The 18,230-nt window shown below is 39.6% G+C and overlaps 1 protein-coding gene and 1 long non-coding RNA gene across 9 annotated transcripts in view; both read left to right on the forward strand.

Moving 5' to 3' along the window:
- PDE1C (phosphodiesterase 1C) overlaps positions 1-18,230 on the forward strand; it is a 307,971-nt gene that overhangs the window by 162,042 nt on the left and 127,699 nt on the right. For 2 of the 8 annotated variants that reach the window (XM_015855056.2, XM_015855057.2), the window contains exons 3-4: positions 3,836-3,862; positions 17,702-17,764. The exons of 5 other annotated variants lie outside the window; for them this stretch is intronic. In XM_015855056.2, coding sequence (XP_015710542.1) covers positions 3,836-3,862; positions 17,702-17,764 — 90 coding nt within the window. The remainder of the gene's footprint in view (positions 1-3,835; positions 3,863-17,701; positions 17,765-18,230) is intronic. One more of the 8 variants, XM_015855058.2, reaches the window with a different exon arrangement.
- LOC107309890 lies at positions 3,871-13,660 on the forward strand. The gene is made up of 3 exons (XR_001553382.2): positions 3,871-4,740; positions 12,935-13,017; positions 13,102-13,660. It is a non-coding gene; the product is annotated as an uncharacterized LOC107309890 (long non-coding RNA).

The raw sequence follows: 18,230 nt of genomic DNA on the forward strand, positions 1-18,230 counted from the left end.
GTTGGCAGAGCTGTTTAATTCTCCATCTCCTCCACCCTCCCTCCTCTCCATATCTGCTTAATCATGTTAACTCACCTCTCAGCAGAATTCTGAGGATGTCCTTACAGAATTCAAATGTTTTTTGTTGTGGTTCTGTTCTCTTCATCTATGGGCTGTTAGGTAGGAAGGAATTACAGGGGCTTTTGGGAACAACTTGTCTCCAGTTAGCTGCTGTTGTGCTAAGTTTATGTACAGTCCAAAACCAGGTGTTGTTTCAACTCTCACTGGGTTTACTTTCATTAGACTCCAGCAGCCCACTTGTACGAGTACTGGTTTTGACTTGGTACTAGGCTTGCGCGGATGTAATTGTATGAAGTTCAGTGGAAGTGAAGTTATATCTAGTTCACACTAGTAACAGAGGACCTACCTAGTGTGGTGAGTCACCTCTTCATTCTCTTCAGCATGAGAAAAAAAATCTTTTTTTTTTTAATTTTTTTTTTTTTTAAATGCAAGCTAAATGTGGACCTATGACTAATACATTCCATGACAGAAAATGTGAGTTGAATGGATGTGGTAATTCTTCTAGCGTGGCATGCGTACAGTGGGAAAAGAAACAGAACTTGAAAAGATTTGATAATGTCACCAAGTCTCGTGCAGGCACAAGCTCTGGGTAGCCCAGCGGTAACCTGTCACTGCAACAAAAAAACTAACAACTAACTCACCCCACCATGTTAGCTTGGACACAGCGGCTGATTGCAATCATCCACTGATGTTGACTGTGGTATGAAAAGAGGCACCTTCTAATTTAATTGTTTGCAGTGACCTTATTTCTTGGCAGATGGGTGCAAGCAGTGGCTTGCACTCTTAAAGCAGGTATATGTTTGGGGATGAGTGGCTGGATGAAGAGGAAAGGGACCTGGGAGTGTTGGTTGATGAACATGAGCTGACAGTGTGCCCAGGTGGCCAAGAGGGCTAGCAGCATCCTGGCCTGTATTAGAAATAGTGTGTCCATCAGGAGCAGAGCAGTAGTCATCCCTCTGTACTCAGCTCTGGTGAGGCTGCACCTCATTGTGTTTTGTGTATTGTGTTCAGTTTTGGGCCCCTGACTACAAGAAATACACTGATGCTCTGAAAGCCCTTCTCCAGAGAAGGGCAACAAAACTGGTGAGGGGTCTGGAGCACAAGTCTTATGAGGAGTGGCTGAGGGAGCTGGAATTGTTTAGTCTGGAGAAGAGGAGGCTCAGGGGAGACCTCATTGCACTCTACAACTTCCTGAGGTTGTGATGAGGAGGGGCTTGGCCTCTTCTCCCAGGCAACAAACAGGACCTGAGGAAATGGCCACAAGTTGCACCAGAGGAGGTTTAGATTAGACATAAGAAGGAACTTTTTCTCTCAGAGAGTGGTCAGGCACTGGAATGGCTGCCCAGGGAGGTGGTGGAGTCGCTGTCCCTGGCAGTGTTCAAGAGGCATCTGGATGAGGAGCTATAAGATCTGGTTTAGTGGCTTGTGGCAGCAATGGCAATGAGAGGACAGTTGGACTAGATGATCTTGTAGGTCCTTTCCAACCTTGTGATTCTATGATTCTGTAATGTCAGCACTGTCTACTTTTTCAAAACAAACTGAAGACTATCTTTGAAAACAGCCTGTGTTAACATCATCTTTTTATATTGTTGGTGAATAGCATTGTAGATTTTTTTTTCTTTTTGAAATTCTGGAAGATTTTCTAAATGTCAGCAGTAGTATGGATGCAGCTAATGATTTCTCTCCAAAACAAATGCATGTAGTAGTGATGCTGAATATAAGAATAGAAATTCCTTTGTGTATGTTGCCTTCCTTCAACTGAAACAAGCAAAATCAGTGCCTGTAAATGTGGTCACTAACAGTACATGTAAACCTTGACTGTAATTGGACTGCAGGTGTGGAAACAACAATAAACATCAATAATAAATTTTTATATGTGCTTCTTAGAACTGTGACTAGGAAATGCTTTCTTCCTAGTATGGTTTTCCACTGCAGAAAAAAGATTCTTGAAAATAAGGTTAAAGGTGTAACTGATAAGAAAAGTGATGCTTTATTCAAATGCAAACTGCACCCTAAGGCTGGGCCACCTCTTTGTAAGAAACTTTTAGCCAATCAGGAGACTATGAAAGGTATTTCTGCTGGAATGCGAAGGCTGACTTCACAAGGAGAAAGACTTTACAGAATCCTGTGAAGGTCATGAGCCAATAAAGGGAAAAATTAGTTCTGATAGTTCTGCAACACAACGTGATACACTTAAAGGGGAAATAAATGACTTGTAAATAACTTAATTTTAAAATTTAAAATGTTGTATTGATGTAGTGGAAATAAAAATCTGAATAAATCCTTTGGATTTCCTGGGAAAAAGATATTGTAATCAACCAGGATTTGGATGGCCAAACAAGCAGAAGGTTTTTCAGCAGCTTCTTTTTGCAACAAATTTAAGTGAAGTTCTGTGTTTGTCAGAATGTTTCTGACAGAATACAGCTTCCAAGTTGGAACTCTGCAAGATGAAATTTCTGTTCTTCATCCTTTTGTAATTAAAATGAAAACTTCCCTTAGAATCAGATGGGCCCAAGTGGGATTCTGCTTGTGTACATCAGCATCATTAATATCAGTAAGCTACTCTTGATGCTTCTGTTTGTTGTTTTACTCTTTTTGCATCACCTCAAATTTAAATAAATAATTCTTCATATGGCCAAGTATAAATAAATATTCTTATTTTTAAGAAAAAAAGAACCCCCTGTTTGGGTATGCTGGACTTGTCTGCCTTAGCCACAATATTCCCATCTGTGGTACTATCAGAGGTGAGGAAGTGGAATTGGATGCTTACAACAGTACACCATTACTATATACTTAGAAGGTGGGGACCACCTCTTGGCGTGTTGCTGAACAGCAGGATGTTAATTTTGCACTCTTCATTGTAGCCCTCACTGTGTTAGCATCACTGCTTGTTAAGTTTAGAGCTCATTAGTTTCACTTTAACTTACAAAAGCATGGAAGAACTCAAGTGGGATCAGTTCCCTGCTTTGCCAGGCATTGTACAAAGCCATTGAGCACACTGTTGCAAGATAATGAGTTGACATTCAAAGTACAGTGCAGAAATACCTCTGCAGCTGGCTGTATGGCTGCACAGAAGGGTTTCTGATTGGATGTTGACACCTTGTGCCATGGCCTGTAGAGGGCAAACCCACCTTGCAGCCTTTACCATAAATGATGTGGTGGAAAGGTGGGGCTGTTAGGCTAGAATCATGAATAGGTGCAGTCAGCATGCCATTGCCCTTGCAATTTCTGGTCCTGGTCACAGCTCTCTTAAGTCCTGACATACATGCATTGTGGCACCTGAGATTTGGCAGAAAACAGAACTTGTGAGGACCTGAGTTTTCTTTCCAGTGCAGAACTGTTGTAAAATCACTATAACTCTGCACTGATTGACCGCAGCAATGTAGCTGATGGATCACATCACCATCACTATAACATAGTGGGCTCTCCACAGATCAGACCACGTTTCTATGCTGTATGGAGACACAAAAAGTACTCATCAGCATGAGAAGGTGGTTCATGTCACTTGCTGTTTAGAGTAGTAACTGATTCCTTTCCAGCTGCTGTGACCCTTTCTTAAATAAAAGGGCAAGACACACACAGGCAAGTTAATGGCACGCTGCTGCAGTTAATGGCAACAGCTACTGAGTTTAGCTGGAGATAGCTGCATCAACTTTGGAACCATCTTATGGTGTAAGAGTCATCCCTTAATTGCACCTATTGCTGACCCTCTCCTTTTCTCATCCTCACCAGTTGAGCTTTCTTATCTCAGTTGTGTTTTGTTCTTTTCCTGCAGGAGAAAATACAAGAAAACATCACAAAGGTAAGACTAAATCACAGAGGACTGGAAGGTATTTGTGAGTTATCTGTCTCATTTTTGTTAGGGCATTTGAAGGAGGATCTTCCTGTTACAAGATTGGTTTTGTTCCCAATGACATGCCATTCCACAGATTGTTGCCCTATTTGAAGGCTCATTTTGCACTGCTGCTCCACATTCCCTCTGGTACTAGTGATAGTCCTCTGTGATGCTGGTGGAAGATTCCCCTGAGTGAAGACAAAAATATTTGCCCTTGAAGGCCAAACCTTAATAAATGTCACTCTGTTCCCTCTGCTGGTCCTAACTCCTATCACTTACTCATCCTGTAATAAAAAAATGGATTGTTGGCTTGTAGTGTTGCTAATGATCTATGCCTTTGCAGGAGACTGAAGGGAAGCAGCAGCCTGTTGATTAACAGGCCCTATTACAGCTCTCTGATTCAGTTAACTTACTGCCTCCTTGCTGGAGGGAGGACTAATGGGGTTCTTTGCCAGGTTCATTTTTCCTTCCTGGGAGCCCTTTTGCTTGTTTGCTTCAGACCACACTCTCTGCAGCCCAGATTTTTGGGGCTGAGCTGATTCCTCCTCCACATCTGGAGCATTAATTGGTGGCTTAGTCTCATGACATGCTGAGCATCTTTAGTTTGTGTTGACTCTAACTGAATTTGAGACTCCTGCAGAGTGCTTCCTAAAGACTAAACCCTGCAGGTCTACTGAGTGTAACCTTCTCTGTTGCGTGGTGTTAGAGACTGGCAGCTTCACTGTTACCTTGACCACCCTTTGTGACGTAGTTGGGACAGGCTGTGGATTTGCTTACGTAACAGCTATGACAGATGGCAGTGTGGTGGTGTGAGTTACTGATGCAGTGTCCTTGAGCTGTGACAGGTCAGTGGAAAATGCTTATTCAGGGGTTTATGTGCTGAACTGTGCAGGTGGGCACTGCATAGTGTGAGCAGCAGAGTAGAGAAAAGGTGGATATCTTTCTAGATGTTTTCCTGCATTTTGAGCTGATACTACTGCACACAACTCTGCTTTTGCCCCGTGTTTCCTTTGCTGTACCACTAATGTTAATTATGAAGATATCTGTGGCCAAAGGTGTGGAACTGCTGCAATAGGATTTATGCTCGACCTGAAATGGTTTCTGGAATGAATGACTGCTCTTTGTATGTGTGTCCTGCACTTCTTGCATTGTCCAGTACAATATTTTATTTGGATGTATTTTCTGTGTACAGAACCTTGGTATCAGAGAGGCTTGTGTTCAGCATCTCTTTTGTATGGGAGAACATCTGCGAGCCTCAGAAGATAGAGGAAGTACATTACAAGCTCCTACAATCTTGTATCAATGACATCATGAAGATTAAATGCATCTGAAATGGCAGTCTGTTTAAGCATACCATTACAGTGTTAAGCTTTCCTCACTAAATGGACAATTTGCGTGTATTGCCAACTGATGCTGAGGCATGATGTCTAGAAAAGGAGGTGGCAGGGTAGCACTGCATCAGAAGGCTGGCAATAAGTAGCATATCTCTGAGATGGTAACTCCAGAAATACACATAAGTTTATGACTTGGCACAGGTCTCTACCTTCGATTCCCACATTTATCTGTTAGGGGATTTTCTTCTTTTTCCTTTGTTACATTATTTTGAAAGCATTTCTATGATTCATATTTTACCAGGCTCTGGAGGGCTACTGGCAGCTCAAGCAAAACAATCCATTGTTGCTTCTGCATCTTCTCCATTCCTCTCTGGGGAGTCTTGTCAGTAATCACATAATCATGCAAAAGTGGTAGTAAACAGCACTCGACTATGCAAGAGAAATGCTCTTCCATACCTTGCAGTGTAAAAGAACAGTGTTCCCTGAGTTCCTTGTTGAGAAGGAAGTTGTGCAAGAAAGCCTGAGGAGCAAGAACCCAAGTGAAGTCTGAACCACACCAAAACTGTAATTGGAAATAACAGATGCTAACTTCTGCATTGATCATTCTGCTAATTGAGTTGACTTAAATGATTTTGTAACAATAATATATTAATATGATTTTCCTCATAAAGTTGGAAGTTTCACAGCTGTCTAGACAACTCTAATTTCATTAGTCTCCACCTAGTAATTGCAGCTGAACCACTGAACTGCGATACTGATTAATCACAGCAATATTGGAGAAGCAAGATATTTAATGAGATCGTGGGTCACCTATCACTCTTCCATCTCACTCACCTTGGGTAAGTGATGAGTGGGTAGCTCAGGCAATAGTAGCTGGAGAGGATGTCAGCAAGAGGGAGAGTAGACAGAAAGCAGAGGCTTTCATGAACTCCCAGGTCCTGCATTGCTTCTGCCTTTTTTCTGGAGCACCTGAAACCTTGGTCATGTTCTGTGTGACTGCTGAGACTTCCAGCAACCCAAAGGCAGCCAGCTGTGGGATGCCTGTGGGAGGTGCTCACTGCCTTCACTGGGAGATTAGCAAGAACCTCTCAGGTAGCCCTTTGCAATTCCTTCATAGGTTAGCTTCATCTCCTTTGGTGAAGTTATCTGCTGGAAAAGGAGTTCACCCATCTGTAAGCAATCCGGGAGGCCCCTGGGGTGCATGGAGGAGAAATTATTGAGCAAAGTAATAGAGAGCCCCACCAGGGGGGATGCAGTATTGGACCTGTTACTCACCAGTGCAAGAGCAGGCTGAGAGCTGGGGCTGTTCAGCCTGGAGAAGACTCTGGGGAGACCCGAGAGCAGTCTTTCAATATCTAAAGGGGGGTGGTAAGAAAGAAGGGGACAGACTCTTCAGCAAGGTCTGTTGTGACAGGACAAGAGGAAGATGGTTGCAGACTACAAGGACTGCTCTGAAAGTACTGCCTCCTATTTTATTAAATGTTTCCCATAACATCAGAGGTGGTTGCTGGTGGTATGGCAGCAGGGGATGAACCTTTCTGTTTGGTTACATTTTGTTGCTTTGTGACAGCTGGTAGCAGTGAGGCAGTCTGATAAAATGGTGTTGGGCATGAAGTGTGTCTGAAGACGTGGTATGGAATTCAGTTCCTCCATGCAGAAAAAGAGGTACCCACGGACATTCATGGATGCTTGCTGAATGTCTATGAAGACCAAACAGTGGATGTGAGCTCAGTGAGGTGGTGGGTGGTGTTTTTCTGCATTGCTGACAGCGAGAGTAGGTCACCTCTGCTGGTGCAGAGCTTTATGAGAGTGGCATGTAGGCTCTTGTTCATTGCTGGAAAAACAACATAGCTAATGGGGATGACTGTTGAAAAATAGTGTTTTGTAGCTGAGAATTTGTTCTGTCAGGTAGTGTTATTGTGAGCTTTGTAGCTGTTGTATTTTCCATGGAAATAAATAGAAGCATTAGTTTCAGAGAGATCTATATATAAGAAGGGAGAGATTTAAATTGGATATTTAAAAAAAAAGTATTTTACAATAAGGGCGGTGAAGCCCTGGGACAGGTTACCCAGAGAGGTGGGGGATGCCCTGTCATTGCCATGCTCATTGTCATAGAAAGGGCATTATATATGCAGACTGTTGTCAGTGCTATTGATAGAGAACCATCAAATAACGTAGACTGGAGAGGACCTCTGGAGATCGTCTCTTCCTGTTCCGGATGCTTTAGGACATCAAAATGTCCTTGGTTAAAATTTGGCATTCAGCATCTCACTCAATTTGACAATATGTTTAGTTGTATAGTACTTAATTCTGACACCACTTAATTTTCATAGCTAATCTATTGACCTTGCAAGGTTATCTTAATTACAAATAGTAAAAATTCCCCTAATTCCTTAAGCCTTACAAGTAATTATAATACTGCTTAGCTTAGTTTTTCTTTACTGCTGGATTGTCTCCAATACTATGTATATAGGATGCATTAAAGGTCGATAGCCTAATCAGTAGCACGCACATGCAGATGTACAACTCAATATGGCAGAATTCTGTGTGAAGTGCAAATTCTTTTGGGCACCGAGACCTCCTCAGTTACTGCTATTACTTCAGCAGGACTTCTTGAAACTCTGCATTTCAGGGAAACTGATGTTAATTTTTCAATTCAGTGCTGCTGGGCAGGTTGCAAATGGAGACTAACTTATTTCTGTAATATTACGAGTGGAGCTAGTTCTGTTAGATTTAATGAATGTTTAATTTCACTGAAAAAGGTACCAACTTATTGAGTGTTATCTATTAAGTGCAGTGCAGAATCAGAGATGCATTGGGAAAAAAATGAAAATGGTATTTAAGTAAAGCCTGTAATTAATTTGCACATGAATGGCCAATTTAAAGTGTCATTGCCAACCTTAATTTGATATTTTCTAGCATTCTGGGTGCTTGACTTTGCAATCTGAATGATCTTTTAATGTAGTTTAAGTGCAGTCATTGCAGCAGCATTACACAGCTGTGAATAAAGTATCGTGGTGCAAGCTGACAAAAGCTAAGTGCTGTTCGGGCTTTAGTTCATGGAGGAAGCTAATATTACTTTGCTGTGTGCAGAGAAACTTCATGATGAAGTGGGAAGAAAATTCCAGCTTTTTTGCTCATAGAACTTTCTACAAGAAGAAAACTTAAAAAATGACTGACATTTTCCCTTTCTAATGAGAACTGGAAGGTGCACTGAGATTGCACTCTATACATACAAACATATTTTTTTCTTGCTCTTGAAATCTTGCTTAGTTTTTCTACGCAAAATGTAGCAGCTGTTTCTTAATATGATGGCTTAATATGATGATAGAAGAAGATATAAATTTTGGATTCTTGACAAGAGTAATGGGACTTTATCCAGAGTAACAGTAATTTCAAAACAGTTCTGAAACAAGACTAAATAGTGTTGAAATCTTTCTTACCATTTTATGTTGCTATTATTTTATCAATGTCTATTTTATACCATTTCTCATATTACAGTGTTGAAAAATTATCAATAAATGCAAGATCTTAATGATTAATGACTATTAAAATATTTAATATATCTCTCATAGTGGGTTTTTTTTCAGCTGATTTATTATACATCCAAAAATTATTGATTGTACAGAATTTATTGTACAGTATTGTATTGTATTGTACAGTAACAGATCTTGCACAATAAGGAATGGATTCTGCCAGATTTGAACATGGCAGGTGTGGCTTGTGCTACTGAAATACTGTGATGACAAGTGTCTTTCACAATAAAAAAGCTATGTCAAGGTTTTTCGTAAATATGTTCATGCTTAGGTCACAGACTTCATTATCATTTCAGCAGAGCTGAGGACACACATCTGCTTTTGCACTGGACCTCTATCCATGTATGAAACGGATTTTTTATAACGTAATTGTGGTATCATCTAGCTTCATGTTTTACAGACAATGTACAGAATTGCTTTGGGATTTTAGATAACATTTTTTCCTGAATCATGGAAATACATTTGTGCTACTCTTCTATAGCCGAAAAGAAACCAGAATATCTTTAACATTTTGGAAGAAGTTATTTGTAATCTCTTATTTTGCAACATTTGTTTCCTTTGGGGTAGAGTAAAATCTGTGTGAAATGACTTTTAAAAGTATAGATGCTTTCTTTTGTGAAATTCCTAGGGCCTGACAAGTTTTCCCCATCAAGTCCTAGGGAGACAGACTGAATAGAAGCAGTTTTGTTTCTTCTCCTTTTCTAGGCTTTGTTTAATTAATTAATTAAATAAATAAATAAAATATACAATATATATAATATATATATAACTACTAGAGAAAGGTTTTTCACTAGTGAGGGACCCAGGTGATTAACAGTCTAAAAATAGGTGATACAGATTAGATGCACTACAGCCTTATGTTGCTTTGGCACTTCTATCTCTGCCAATTGGAGCCAAATGAGATAGATAGTGCACATACAAATTTGGAAAGCCTCATGGGAGGAAAATAAGCCCAGTCTCCTGACACCTTCCCATTGGGTTAATTTGGCTTTCAGTGATATCCAGAGCTCTTTACACAGACTTAGTTTCAGCTTCGTTGAAGTGATTTGCTTTTTAATTTGGGGTTCTGCAGTTCTATTTACTTGCATGGAGTGCATGGAAGCCAGTTTAACCTCCTTAGTGAAAAAGGCATTAACTTTGGTGTTCACACTGGTAGCATAAGAGAGAGGCAGCTAGGACAACTGCTACTGATGCAGGTGCTGTACAGCTAAACAGACTTCTCATTTCCCAAGTCTCGATGAAGACAGTTGGCGCCACTAGGAAGGGGTCTTCTTTTGATGGAGCTTGGAGTTGTTAGCAAAGGCAGGGGCTGCTCTATAGAATGATCTCTTTTTGTCCTTTCCTTCTTATTTGCACAAGTGGAAAACCCTAATATTGGGGATTTCACTGCCACTTGCAGCATCTAGGCTGTAGCACTTTGCACTTCAGTTGAATATCCAGGAGTTCCTAGGGAAGAAATACCAAAGCAAGGAAGGAAGGAAGGAACAAAACAATGTACACGGTTGCAGCATTTCCATGACTAGTTCAGGACACAGCCTTAGCTGTGTCTCAAACTCAATTTAAATCAATAAGAATTGTTTTCATCTCTCTCTTCGATGTAGCGGTCAGACCAAAAGGCAGCATTGGTGGAGGGTGAGGGGTAAGTGAGAGAGAAAGAAAAAAGTTGCTAATGACTGACATCACTTTGGCAGTTGGTGCAGGAGTGAGCTTTTACGTGGGGAATTCTTTTGTGGGAAAGCAAAATAGTTGAAGTCCTGTGTAAGCTTACAGCCTTCAAAATCTCTCAAGTCTTCAACATCTCCCTTAACAAAGAATCCTAAGGCAGTTTGTTAAAACTCTATCAAACGCAGTGGATGAGGCATCTTTGGCAGGCAAATCTGTCCCAGGGGAAAATCAGCCATCTCCTAGCAGTGTGACTTTTTCTCAAGAGAAATTGTGCACTTCTAATGTAGATTACACTGGAACAACTAAGAAGTCTTATCAAATATAGGAAAGCTATAAACCCTCTTTCCTCATTGCCGCACCAGAGTCTTCCTTTTTGATCTCTACTGATTAAGCTCTGTGTCTGCATTAGCAAATTCTCAGTGTATTATCCAAGACTTATGAATGATTTTCCCCCTCAAATGCATTTTGTTTGCCTGTTTTGTGGTTATAACTGACATATAGTATTTTACTGAGAAGATAGATGAAGAAATCATCCAGATTTTTATGTCTTATCTGGGTGGATATCACACTCTGGACCAAAGTACTTATCACACCTTAAGGTGAAAACATCTGCAGGAGCCTATTGTGAAAACATTGGCAGCTCCCTGCTGTGTCCTGCTGTCTCTGTAGGCACTGGGGAGCATATCCAGTAATGTATTTTGACAGGCTGGCTTCCAAGTGTTAACACAAAAAATGGAAAATAAGCCTTAAGTAGTAGCAAAGGACTTGGTCTTCCTTTGTGTGTGCATTAGTTTGAAAAAGAATTACACATTAATATACTTATTACAGGTTATTCACTCTGCTCCCTAACTTGTAAGCTAAATCAAAGTATGCATAGAGCAGTGCCCCAAGGAAGATTAAGAAGCAATTTTCTATAGTTTATGGCTGGTGCATCTCCTTCCATCAATTCTATCCAATTGCTGATGAGTTGGAAGAGATATAGACCCTGCTTCAGAATGTGTGTTATTCCCTGTGAATTAATGTTATACTCCTGGGGATGATGATGCTAGACTAATTCTGCAGAGGAGCAATTATTCTCCTTCTGTAAAGGTTCTCTAGTAGAAACATCCAGTTGTTCTGCGTTTACCTGCACATATGATGCTTCTCAAAGGCTTCATAAAAATATTTGAGCTGTTTACATTGCGGATTCATTTGACTATACTTGGAGATGCTAACATTCTTGGCTGTACAGATAGATGAACCTGTATATGTGGAATACACATGTTAGATTCGCCCAGTTTGAGATTGATCTTGATCTCAAGCTCTCAGGAGTAAAGTTGTGCATGACCATTTCCTTTCCCCAGCTGTAGCAGAGAGGTACGTTTTGGTTCATTGTTGTTGCTGTATGTTTGTTTTCTCAACAAAATGGAGGGGCAGGACTTTGGAAGTCTGTTTCCAGCACCTGGTCAGAAATCCTTTTGGGATTGTGCTTTTTTTCTGTATATCTGCTTACTCCCAATAATCATAGATTCATAAGGTACTTAAACCTACACTTCCTCTCACCTAGCTACAGCTTTACCTTAAGATATAAAAATTAACTATTGTCTAAACATAACAGAAGTGGTATAGTTAGATCATGATTTACTTCTCAGGTTATTGATCTTAGCATGTACAGTTATCTTATTTCTGTGCTCCTTAGCAACATTGTCATGGTTTTATGATTTCTGGTTACTGGTACTCCACGTCATAGCATCATGTAGTGCACTGGGAGTTAAAGCATTAATGCTTGAGTTCTGGGTACCTGTCCAGAAAAGAAGAAATACATTCCCCAGGGGGGTTTGCAGTCAGAGAGGAGACAGAACTCCTGGCAAAATCACCTGATTGCTCTCCTTTGCACTTCTCCTTTGCCTCTCCTCGCTGCTCCACATCCCGACTGTGTGCATCACTTCAGTATTACTGTAAGGCCTACAGCTTGCATATACTCTCAAGCTGTCCTGCTTCTGCTGGTGCGTGTTCCTGTGGTAAATAGCTACAGCATGGCAATGAAATAAAAATATGCATTAGGAATGCTGACCATGTTGCATACAAATAAATGAGTAAGATTTCCTAAGTTATTGTCGGTCCAGCATCTTTTGCCACCAGTAGATTCATTTTGAAAAGAAAATCAGTACTTTCTTGTAATGTTTATTCTCTGAAAAGCAACAGCTTGTTAATTTGTTTTTTAGACTGACTAAGCTATAGAAATGGTTCAGCTTTCTAACAGGTTTCAGTCGGGATATATATTCTTTTTCCCCGGTGATGTAGTGAATGTTTTCAGATTGTGATGACAAACACATCTTCTGTGAGTTTCTGCACTAATAAAACAATGGAGACAACTATCTCTGATTCATACTATAGCATCAATTTTAATGCTCATGAGGCACAAAGAACTTGAGCACCAATATGTTTATTGATAGAGCTTAAAGATATCAAAGACTGAAGTGACAGCAGTTACCACTAATCAGCATCTCTGTTGCTATCTCCAGAAATCTTGGCCTTTGATGAACAGAAAATTCTAGATTCTGGATTAGATGCATTTCTTTCCCGTCCTGTCCTAAAGCTTACCAAGGTAAGTGGTAGGAAGGCTGACCAAGCACTACAGCTTCCAGAGGTGTGAGCCTTATCCTCAAAGCCTGATGTACATTGTCCTCAGCATGCATAGCACTGGAAATCATTCAACATCAGGGCCTGGAAGGGAGCTAACTCATGTGAAACACCTGAAAACTGTAAACGTCAGCGTGGAGCTGAGAGGATATGTAGAATAAAATTTGCTGTCCTCTTTTTAAAGTGAGTTGTGAGTTAACTGGTGGCACAAATTCAAGCAGAGCATTTTTTTTGTGATGAAAATCTTCAAATCCTTGAAGGTTTTGACTCTTTTGGGATCAAACTTGAATTTTGGTGATGACAGAGAGGCTCTCCCATTTTTCTCAGGACTTTCCTAACAAACACTCCCAACACACATATTCAGTACAGTTTCATTTCACTCTTGTTCTCAGCTGGATTGGCTGAACACTGAGAGTGGAGCACCCCAATTATTCGGTCTGCATGACCTTATGAGCAGGCCAATGCCATGCTTTTTGACAGTGTGCTTGACAAACAATGGGAGACCAATGGCAGCCAGCATCAGCTCTCATCTTTTTATCTCTAGAGAGCAGTATTTGGTCCTATATTCAGCATAGCTGCTCTAATCTGAATTTAGAACTGAAACATTTCGGAAGGAAAGTATAATTAAAGATGTTTCATCATCATTTATCCTGTAACCTTCACTTAGAAGGTATAAATATATAATATTTATTATTTAACATACATATATATGGTAGATATATTCTATATTATAGTTTAAAGAATAAATGTGAAGATATTTCTGGATTGCAGCTTTATTATACTTTAATGCTCAGACATTATTAAAACATTAATAAAAGAGTTGTTACACTTGGAGTGGTTTGCGGCTGATTCAGGACAGTTGAAAAATGTCAGAAGGTGATGGAGAATCTTAGTGGTGTCTGAAACCTGCCAATAGTTTATCACATCACTAGAAAAAGTGCACTTCTCTGCCATGTGGAGCTGGACAATTGTGAGTTTCTCCTTATTAATCCAGTGATGAAAACATGGATAGCTCTGAGAAACAGTGTCTGTAGACCTGCGCATAGTGGTTGCAACTGGAAAAGGAGTAGGTGGAAAAAAATGTCTCCACTCTCTGTAGCTTTACATTTCAATGGGCAACATCTGGATTTCTATATATTGAGAGTGGATGGGAGACTTGTAACTGGTAAAGTTGCATGTGTTGAAGGAAATGGGAAAGAATGACTGGCATTCTCTGACACATTCTTTTTGATGTCTGCATGTATGTAACTGTCTTGGAAAACCGTTTTGCTGTCATAAAAGCAAATTCACATTTCTTTGGCCAGGTGTTTGAAAGGATGTAACTAGGATAGCATCTTCCTTCAAAGCATCATATGTACGCAGGCACAGCAAAATCTTTGACTGAATTACAAACTTGTTACCCAAACATCATATTTTATGAGCACAAGATAGGTTTCTCTCTGTAGAAGGATCTCAACTAGAGATACAGGTACAGAATAAAAAGGAAAGTATGTACTCAATGGTAAACACAGTAATTTGATATTGTTGATTGGAAAGAAAATTACTAACATTTAGAAATTATCGATTTTCAATACACTAAAAAAGAACACCTGCATTTTTGAGTCTTTCAATTGCCATTAAATCTGTCTTAAAAGGAAGCGGAAAGACATCAGTGAAGTTAGTTTAAACTGTTAGGCACTACTCTTCTGGAAATAAGATGTCTAACAAGAATTTTGAGGAAGAAGGCACTTGAACAGGCATAACTGTGTAGTAAGTGTTTAATAATCCGTGTTTCAGTTCAGCCGTGTTTCCCTACCCCATGAGTATTTCTTTTGAATAACGCAGGTTACTTGTTTTGAATTGCAGTGAAACTGAACTGGAGCTTGACTCACTGAGAAGTAGAGATCTTATTACTTGATGAGAAGAACAGGCATCACATGTGTTATGTGCATTAAATCCAAAGAGTCTGGAAGCGTATCTCCCATCTCCACCAATTAATTTGACACAGTCCTCAGACACAGGACTTGATATAGTTATTGACGTGTAGACATCCCATGATGTTTCACAAAACCACATAGGCTCCGGCTTCAGAAGCATGCAGGTCTTCTTTAAGTCTTGCATTACAAACTTGTTGCCTTGATGCTGAGGGCACTCAAACATAGGGATGTGTAGGTGACTGACTTTCACTAATGTCACTGTGTAAATTCAGGCTGAAGAACAGCCAAAAACTGTGTTTTGATGAACAACCAAGCTATGGAGACATCTGTGTGGGTATGTTTAAAAGTCTGTATAGAGGATTTTGCAATGCAAGAAGAAACACAGAAGTAATCTTGGCTTGCTAACACATGGAGATTTGATGTGTTCTGCCTGCTTCAAAGGGTTAAATTATTTTAAATATATACATACTTGTATATATATACTTACATATTCATTTTGGTTTTAGAAACTATTTTATTCTAACTTACCTCTTGTGTTATGGTCTGCTTTCAAGTTATATTGAACACAGATTTCAACAAAGGGCTCTTCTAAGCTAAAGCGAGGAAATAGTGGCAAAAACATATTGTGAAAGGGAAGAACTTTCTGTCTCCAAGGACACCTCTTTGGCAACTTTAACCACCAGTCTCACAAAGTGAAAGAATGACCAAGCAAATGAGTGAATGTTGTTTGAATGCTCTTCCAGCTAGAAGTGATTCACTCTTAAAAGTGGGTGTCTTTGAAGCAGAGCTGTTAGAGGGAAGTGTGCAGTGGTAATGTATGAGGTCTAAATGTGGATCTGGGACTAGACTGGAACTAGATCCGCACAGAGAGATCTCCTGGTAGCTTCCTTGCACAGCAAGTGTGAGAAATCTTCCAGGACATCTTCTTAGAAATGTTCTCATTATTTAATTAGTCATGGCTGAAACTAATGGTTATGACTGAAGACACCTTAAGGCTGTTTTCCGTCTTGTCCTTGGAATGAGCTAACAGTCTTGCTTCACTCTGAGCATTTCTAAACCACACTAAAGCTTGTTTTGCAGACAGCACATGGCCTGGTTTTTGTTTGTTTGTTTTTCCCGTTATGGATTCAGCTTGGTTAATACTCAAAACCTCCAGCTGATTAACACTATCCTTGGTAAGAAATGAAAGAAACCCATGCAAATAATGTGTCCAGTGAAGCAGATTTGTTTTCTACGAACTACTTCTTCTTGCATGGGAGACTACAGCACCTCATTCTGTCACTTGCTAATAACAGCAGTGATGTATTATTTTTCACAGTACAGAGAGATAAAATAATCTCACTGTGGTAAGGTAGCTTGAATTGTCACTTCATGTTGCCATTCCTGAGACGTTTGTTTAGCATCTGTTTGCTGCCTGGGTCTTATCACCACTTCCCTAGCTATACTATTTGGGAACACGAGTTTTGAGACTTTGCCAGTATAGCTGAATAGTTCCATTATTATTATTATTATTGTTATTATTACCTGCTTTATGACTTTAGCAAGGACTGACCGTACACCACAGGTTGCAGGGTTAGAACTTATATGGTTACAGTGATGTGATATTAGTATCCTATCAAAAGCATACAGCAGTAATGGAAAAAGAAAGCCTTGACAACCAAGTAGATTATCAGACAAAGAAAGTATATAGATCTTCAAAGGTTCAGACAGCTTGTCTACTTGAACTTACAGTGTCCTGGATGGAAATATGTACTTGTTTTAAAATTGCACTGGTTCTGTTTTTCAAATAGGAATGTTATTGTGCAGTGTGAATCATCACAGAGAATAATAAGCTACAGACCTTGCAGAAGGGAAGTTGCCCTTTCTGGAAAAATACATTTGCAAGGAAGTGTTGCATTTTAGTTAGTATGACCTTGCATAAACTCATATTTCCCCTTGGCTTTGTTTGTTATGTTTAACATTCCAATCCTCTTTTTTGTTAGTTTGGGGATAATCAGCAGCAGGTTTGCTGCTCTGTTGAAGCTTCTTAAAATGAACTGAAATTCACTTAGTTTGATGTACCTCTGAACATTAGCTAAACGCTTTCTTAAATTTGATAGATCACTTTTCCCCCGATTTTTATTTATTTTTAATAATTAAGATTATTTGATTATTTTTTCTCATCTGATAAGCAAATATATATGTATATATATGTATATGTAATTCTTTATCTACTAGTAGTCTAGTAAGATGTCACACAGTCTCTCTGGATATTTTTCACTTAGTCCTAATGTTATGTAACAGAAATAAATTTGAGGGGAAATATTTTGTTGTTTGTCACTTCTCGGATTATGAAACAATGTTTACTCATTTAAAACACTGATCTCATTCCATGCAGGAATTAATCTTTAAAAGGAATTATTTATGGAAAAGAAGAAAGTAAACTTCCTTCAGATTTTAAAGAGGGATTTTTAAAATGTTAAGTGTGAGTGGTCAAACCTTCAATGACACTTCACAGAGTGCTTAAAATACTTTTGTTTGTTTGTTTGTTTTTAAATCCAAACACATAAGGATACTTAAATTCTTGCAGTCAACTCTCTGAGAGTTATTTATTGCATCTTAAGAAATACAACATGTGCCATTCTGGCCTGTCTAACAGCAGTCAAGATTTCAGGCTTTTATTTTATTTTTATTTTTGTTTTTGCCCTACAGAAAGGCACAGTGAAAAGAGCTGATGGATTTTCTTTATTTCAGGAGCTTGTTATGGGAAACAGTGGTCACATTTGAGCGACTCCACAGTCTGATAATTCACATACGGTCAGTCACTGCATGTGTGTGGGCATGGAGGGTGATGGGGCCAGGCAAAGGCAGCTTTTTGACATAAGGCTGTTCATCTGACTTTGAAGAGACAGAAATAAGCAGGCTAAACTCTGGTTCTCAAAAAATTACTGCTGATTTCAGTTTGAGCAACATTTCCCATTTAGGCTTTTCTGGAAGTCTCTTCATCTGCCCTTCTTTCTTTCCATCCTTCCCCGGGACTTTCACTGCTCCTCCCATGGGTTGCAATTAGGACTGAACAAGAACACGAGCTCCATTACCATGTACGTGACAATTGAAATCCCAGTCAGAACAATTGTTTCCTAGTCCTCATTCTGGTCTTATGCTGGATCCTGGTTACTCTCTAGCTTGGAGAAAGGATTCCTGGAAGGAGAAGCTCTGCTCAGCTTGTGAAGGTAGAAAGAAAATGAAAGAATGGGATATAATATTCAAGAGATTAAGTAGC

This window comes from Coturnix japonica, chromosome 2 (assembly GCF_001577835.2).
Source record: "Coturnix japonica isolate 7356 chromosome 2, Coturnix japonica 2.1, whole genome shotgun sequence".
NCBI classification, from domain to species: domain Eukaryota; kingdom Metazoa; phylum Chordata; class Aves; order Galliformes; family Phasianidae; genus Coturnix; species Coturnix japonica.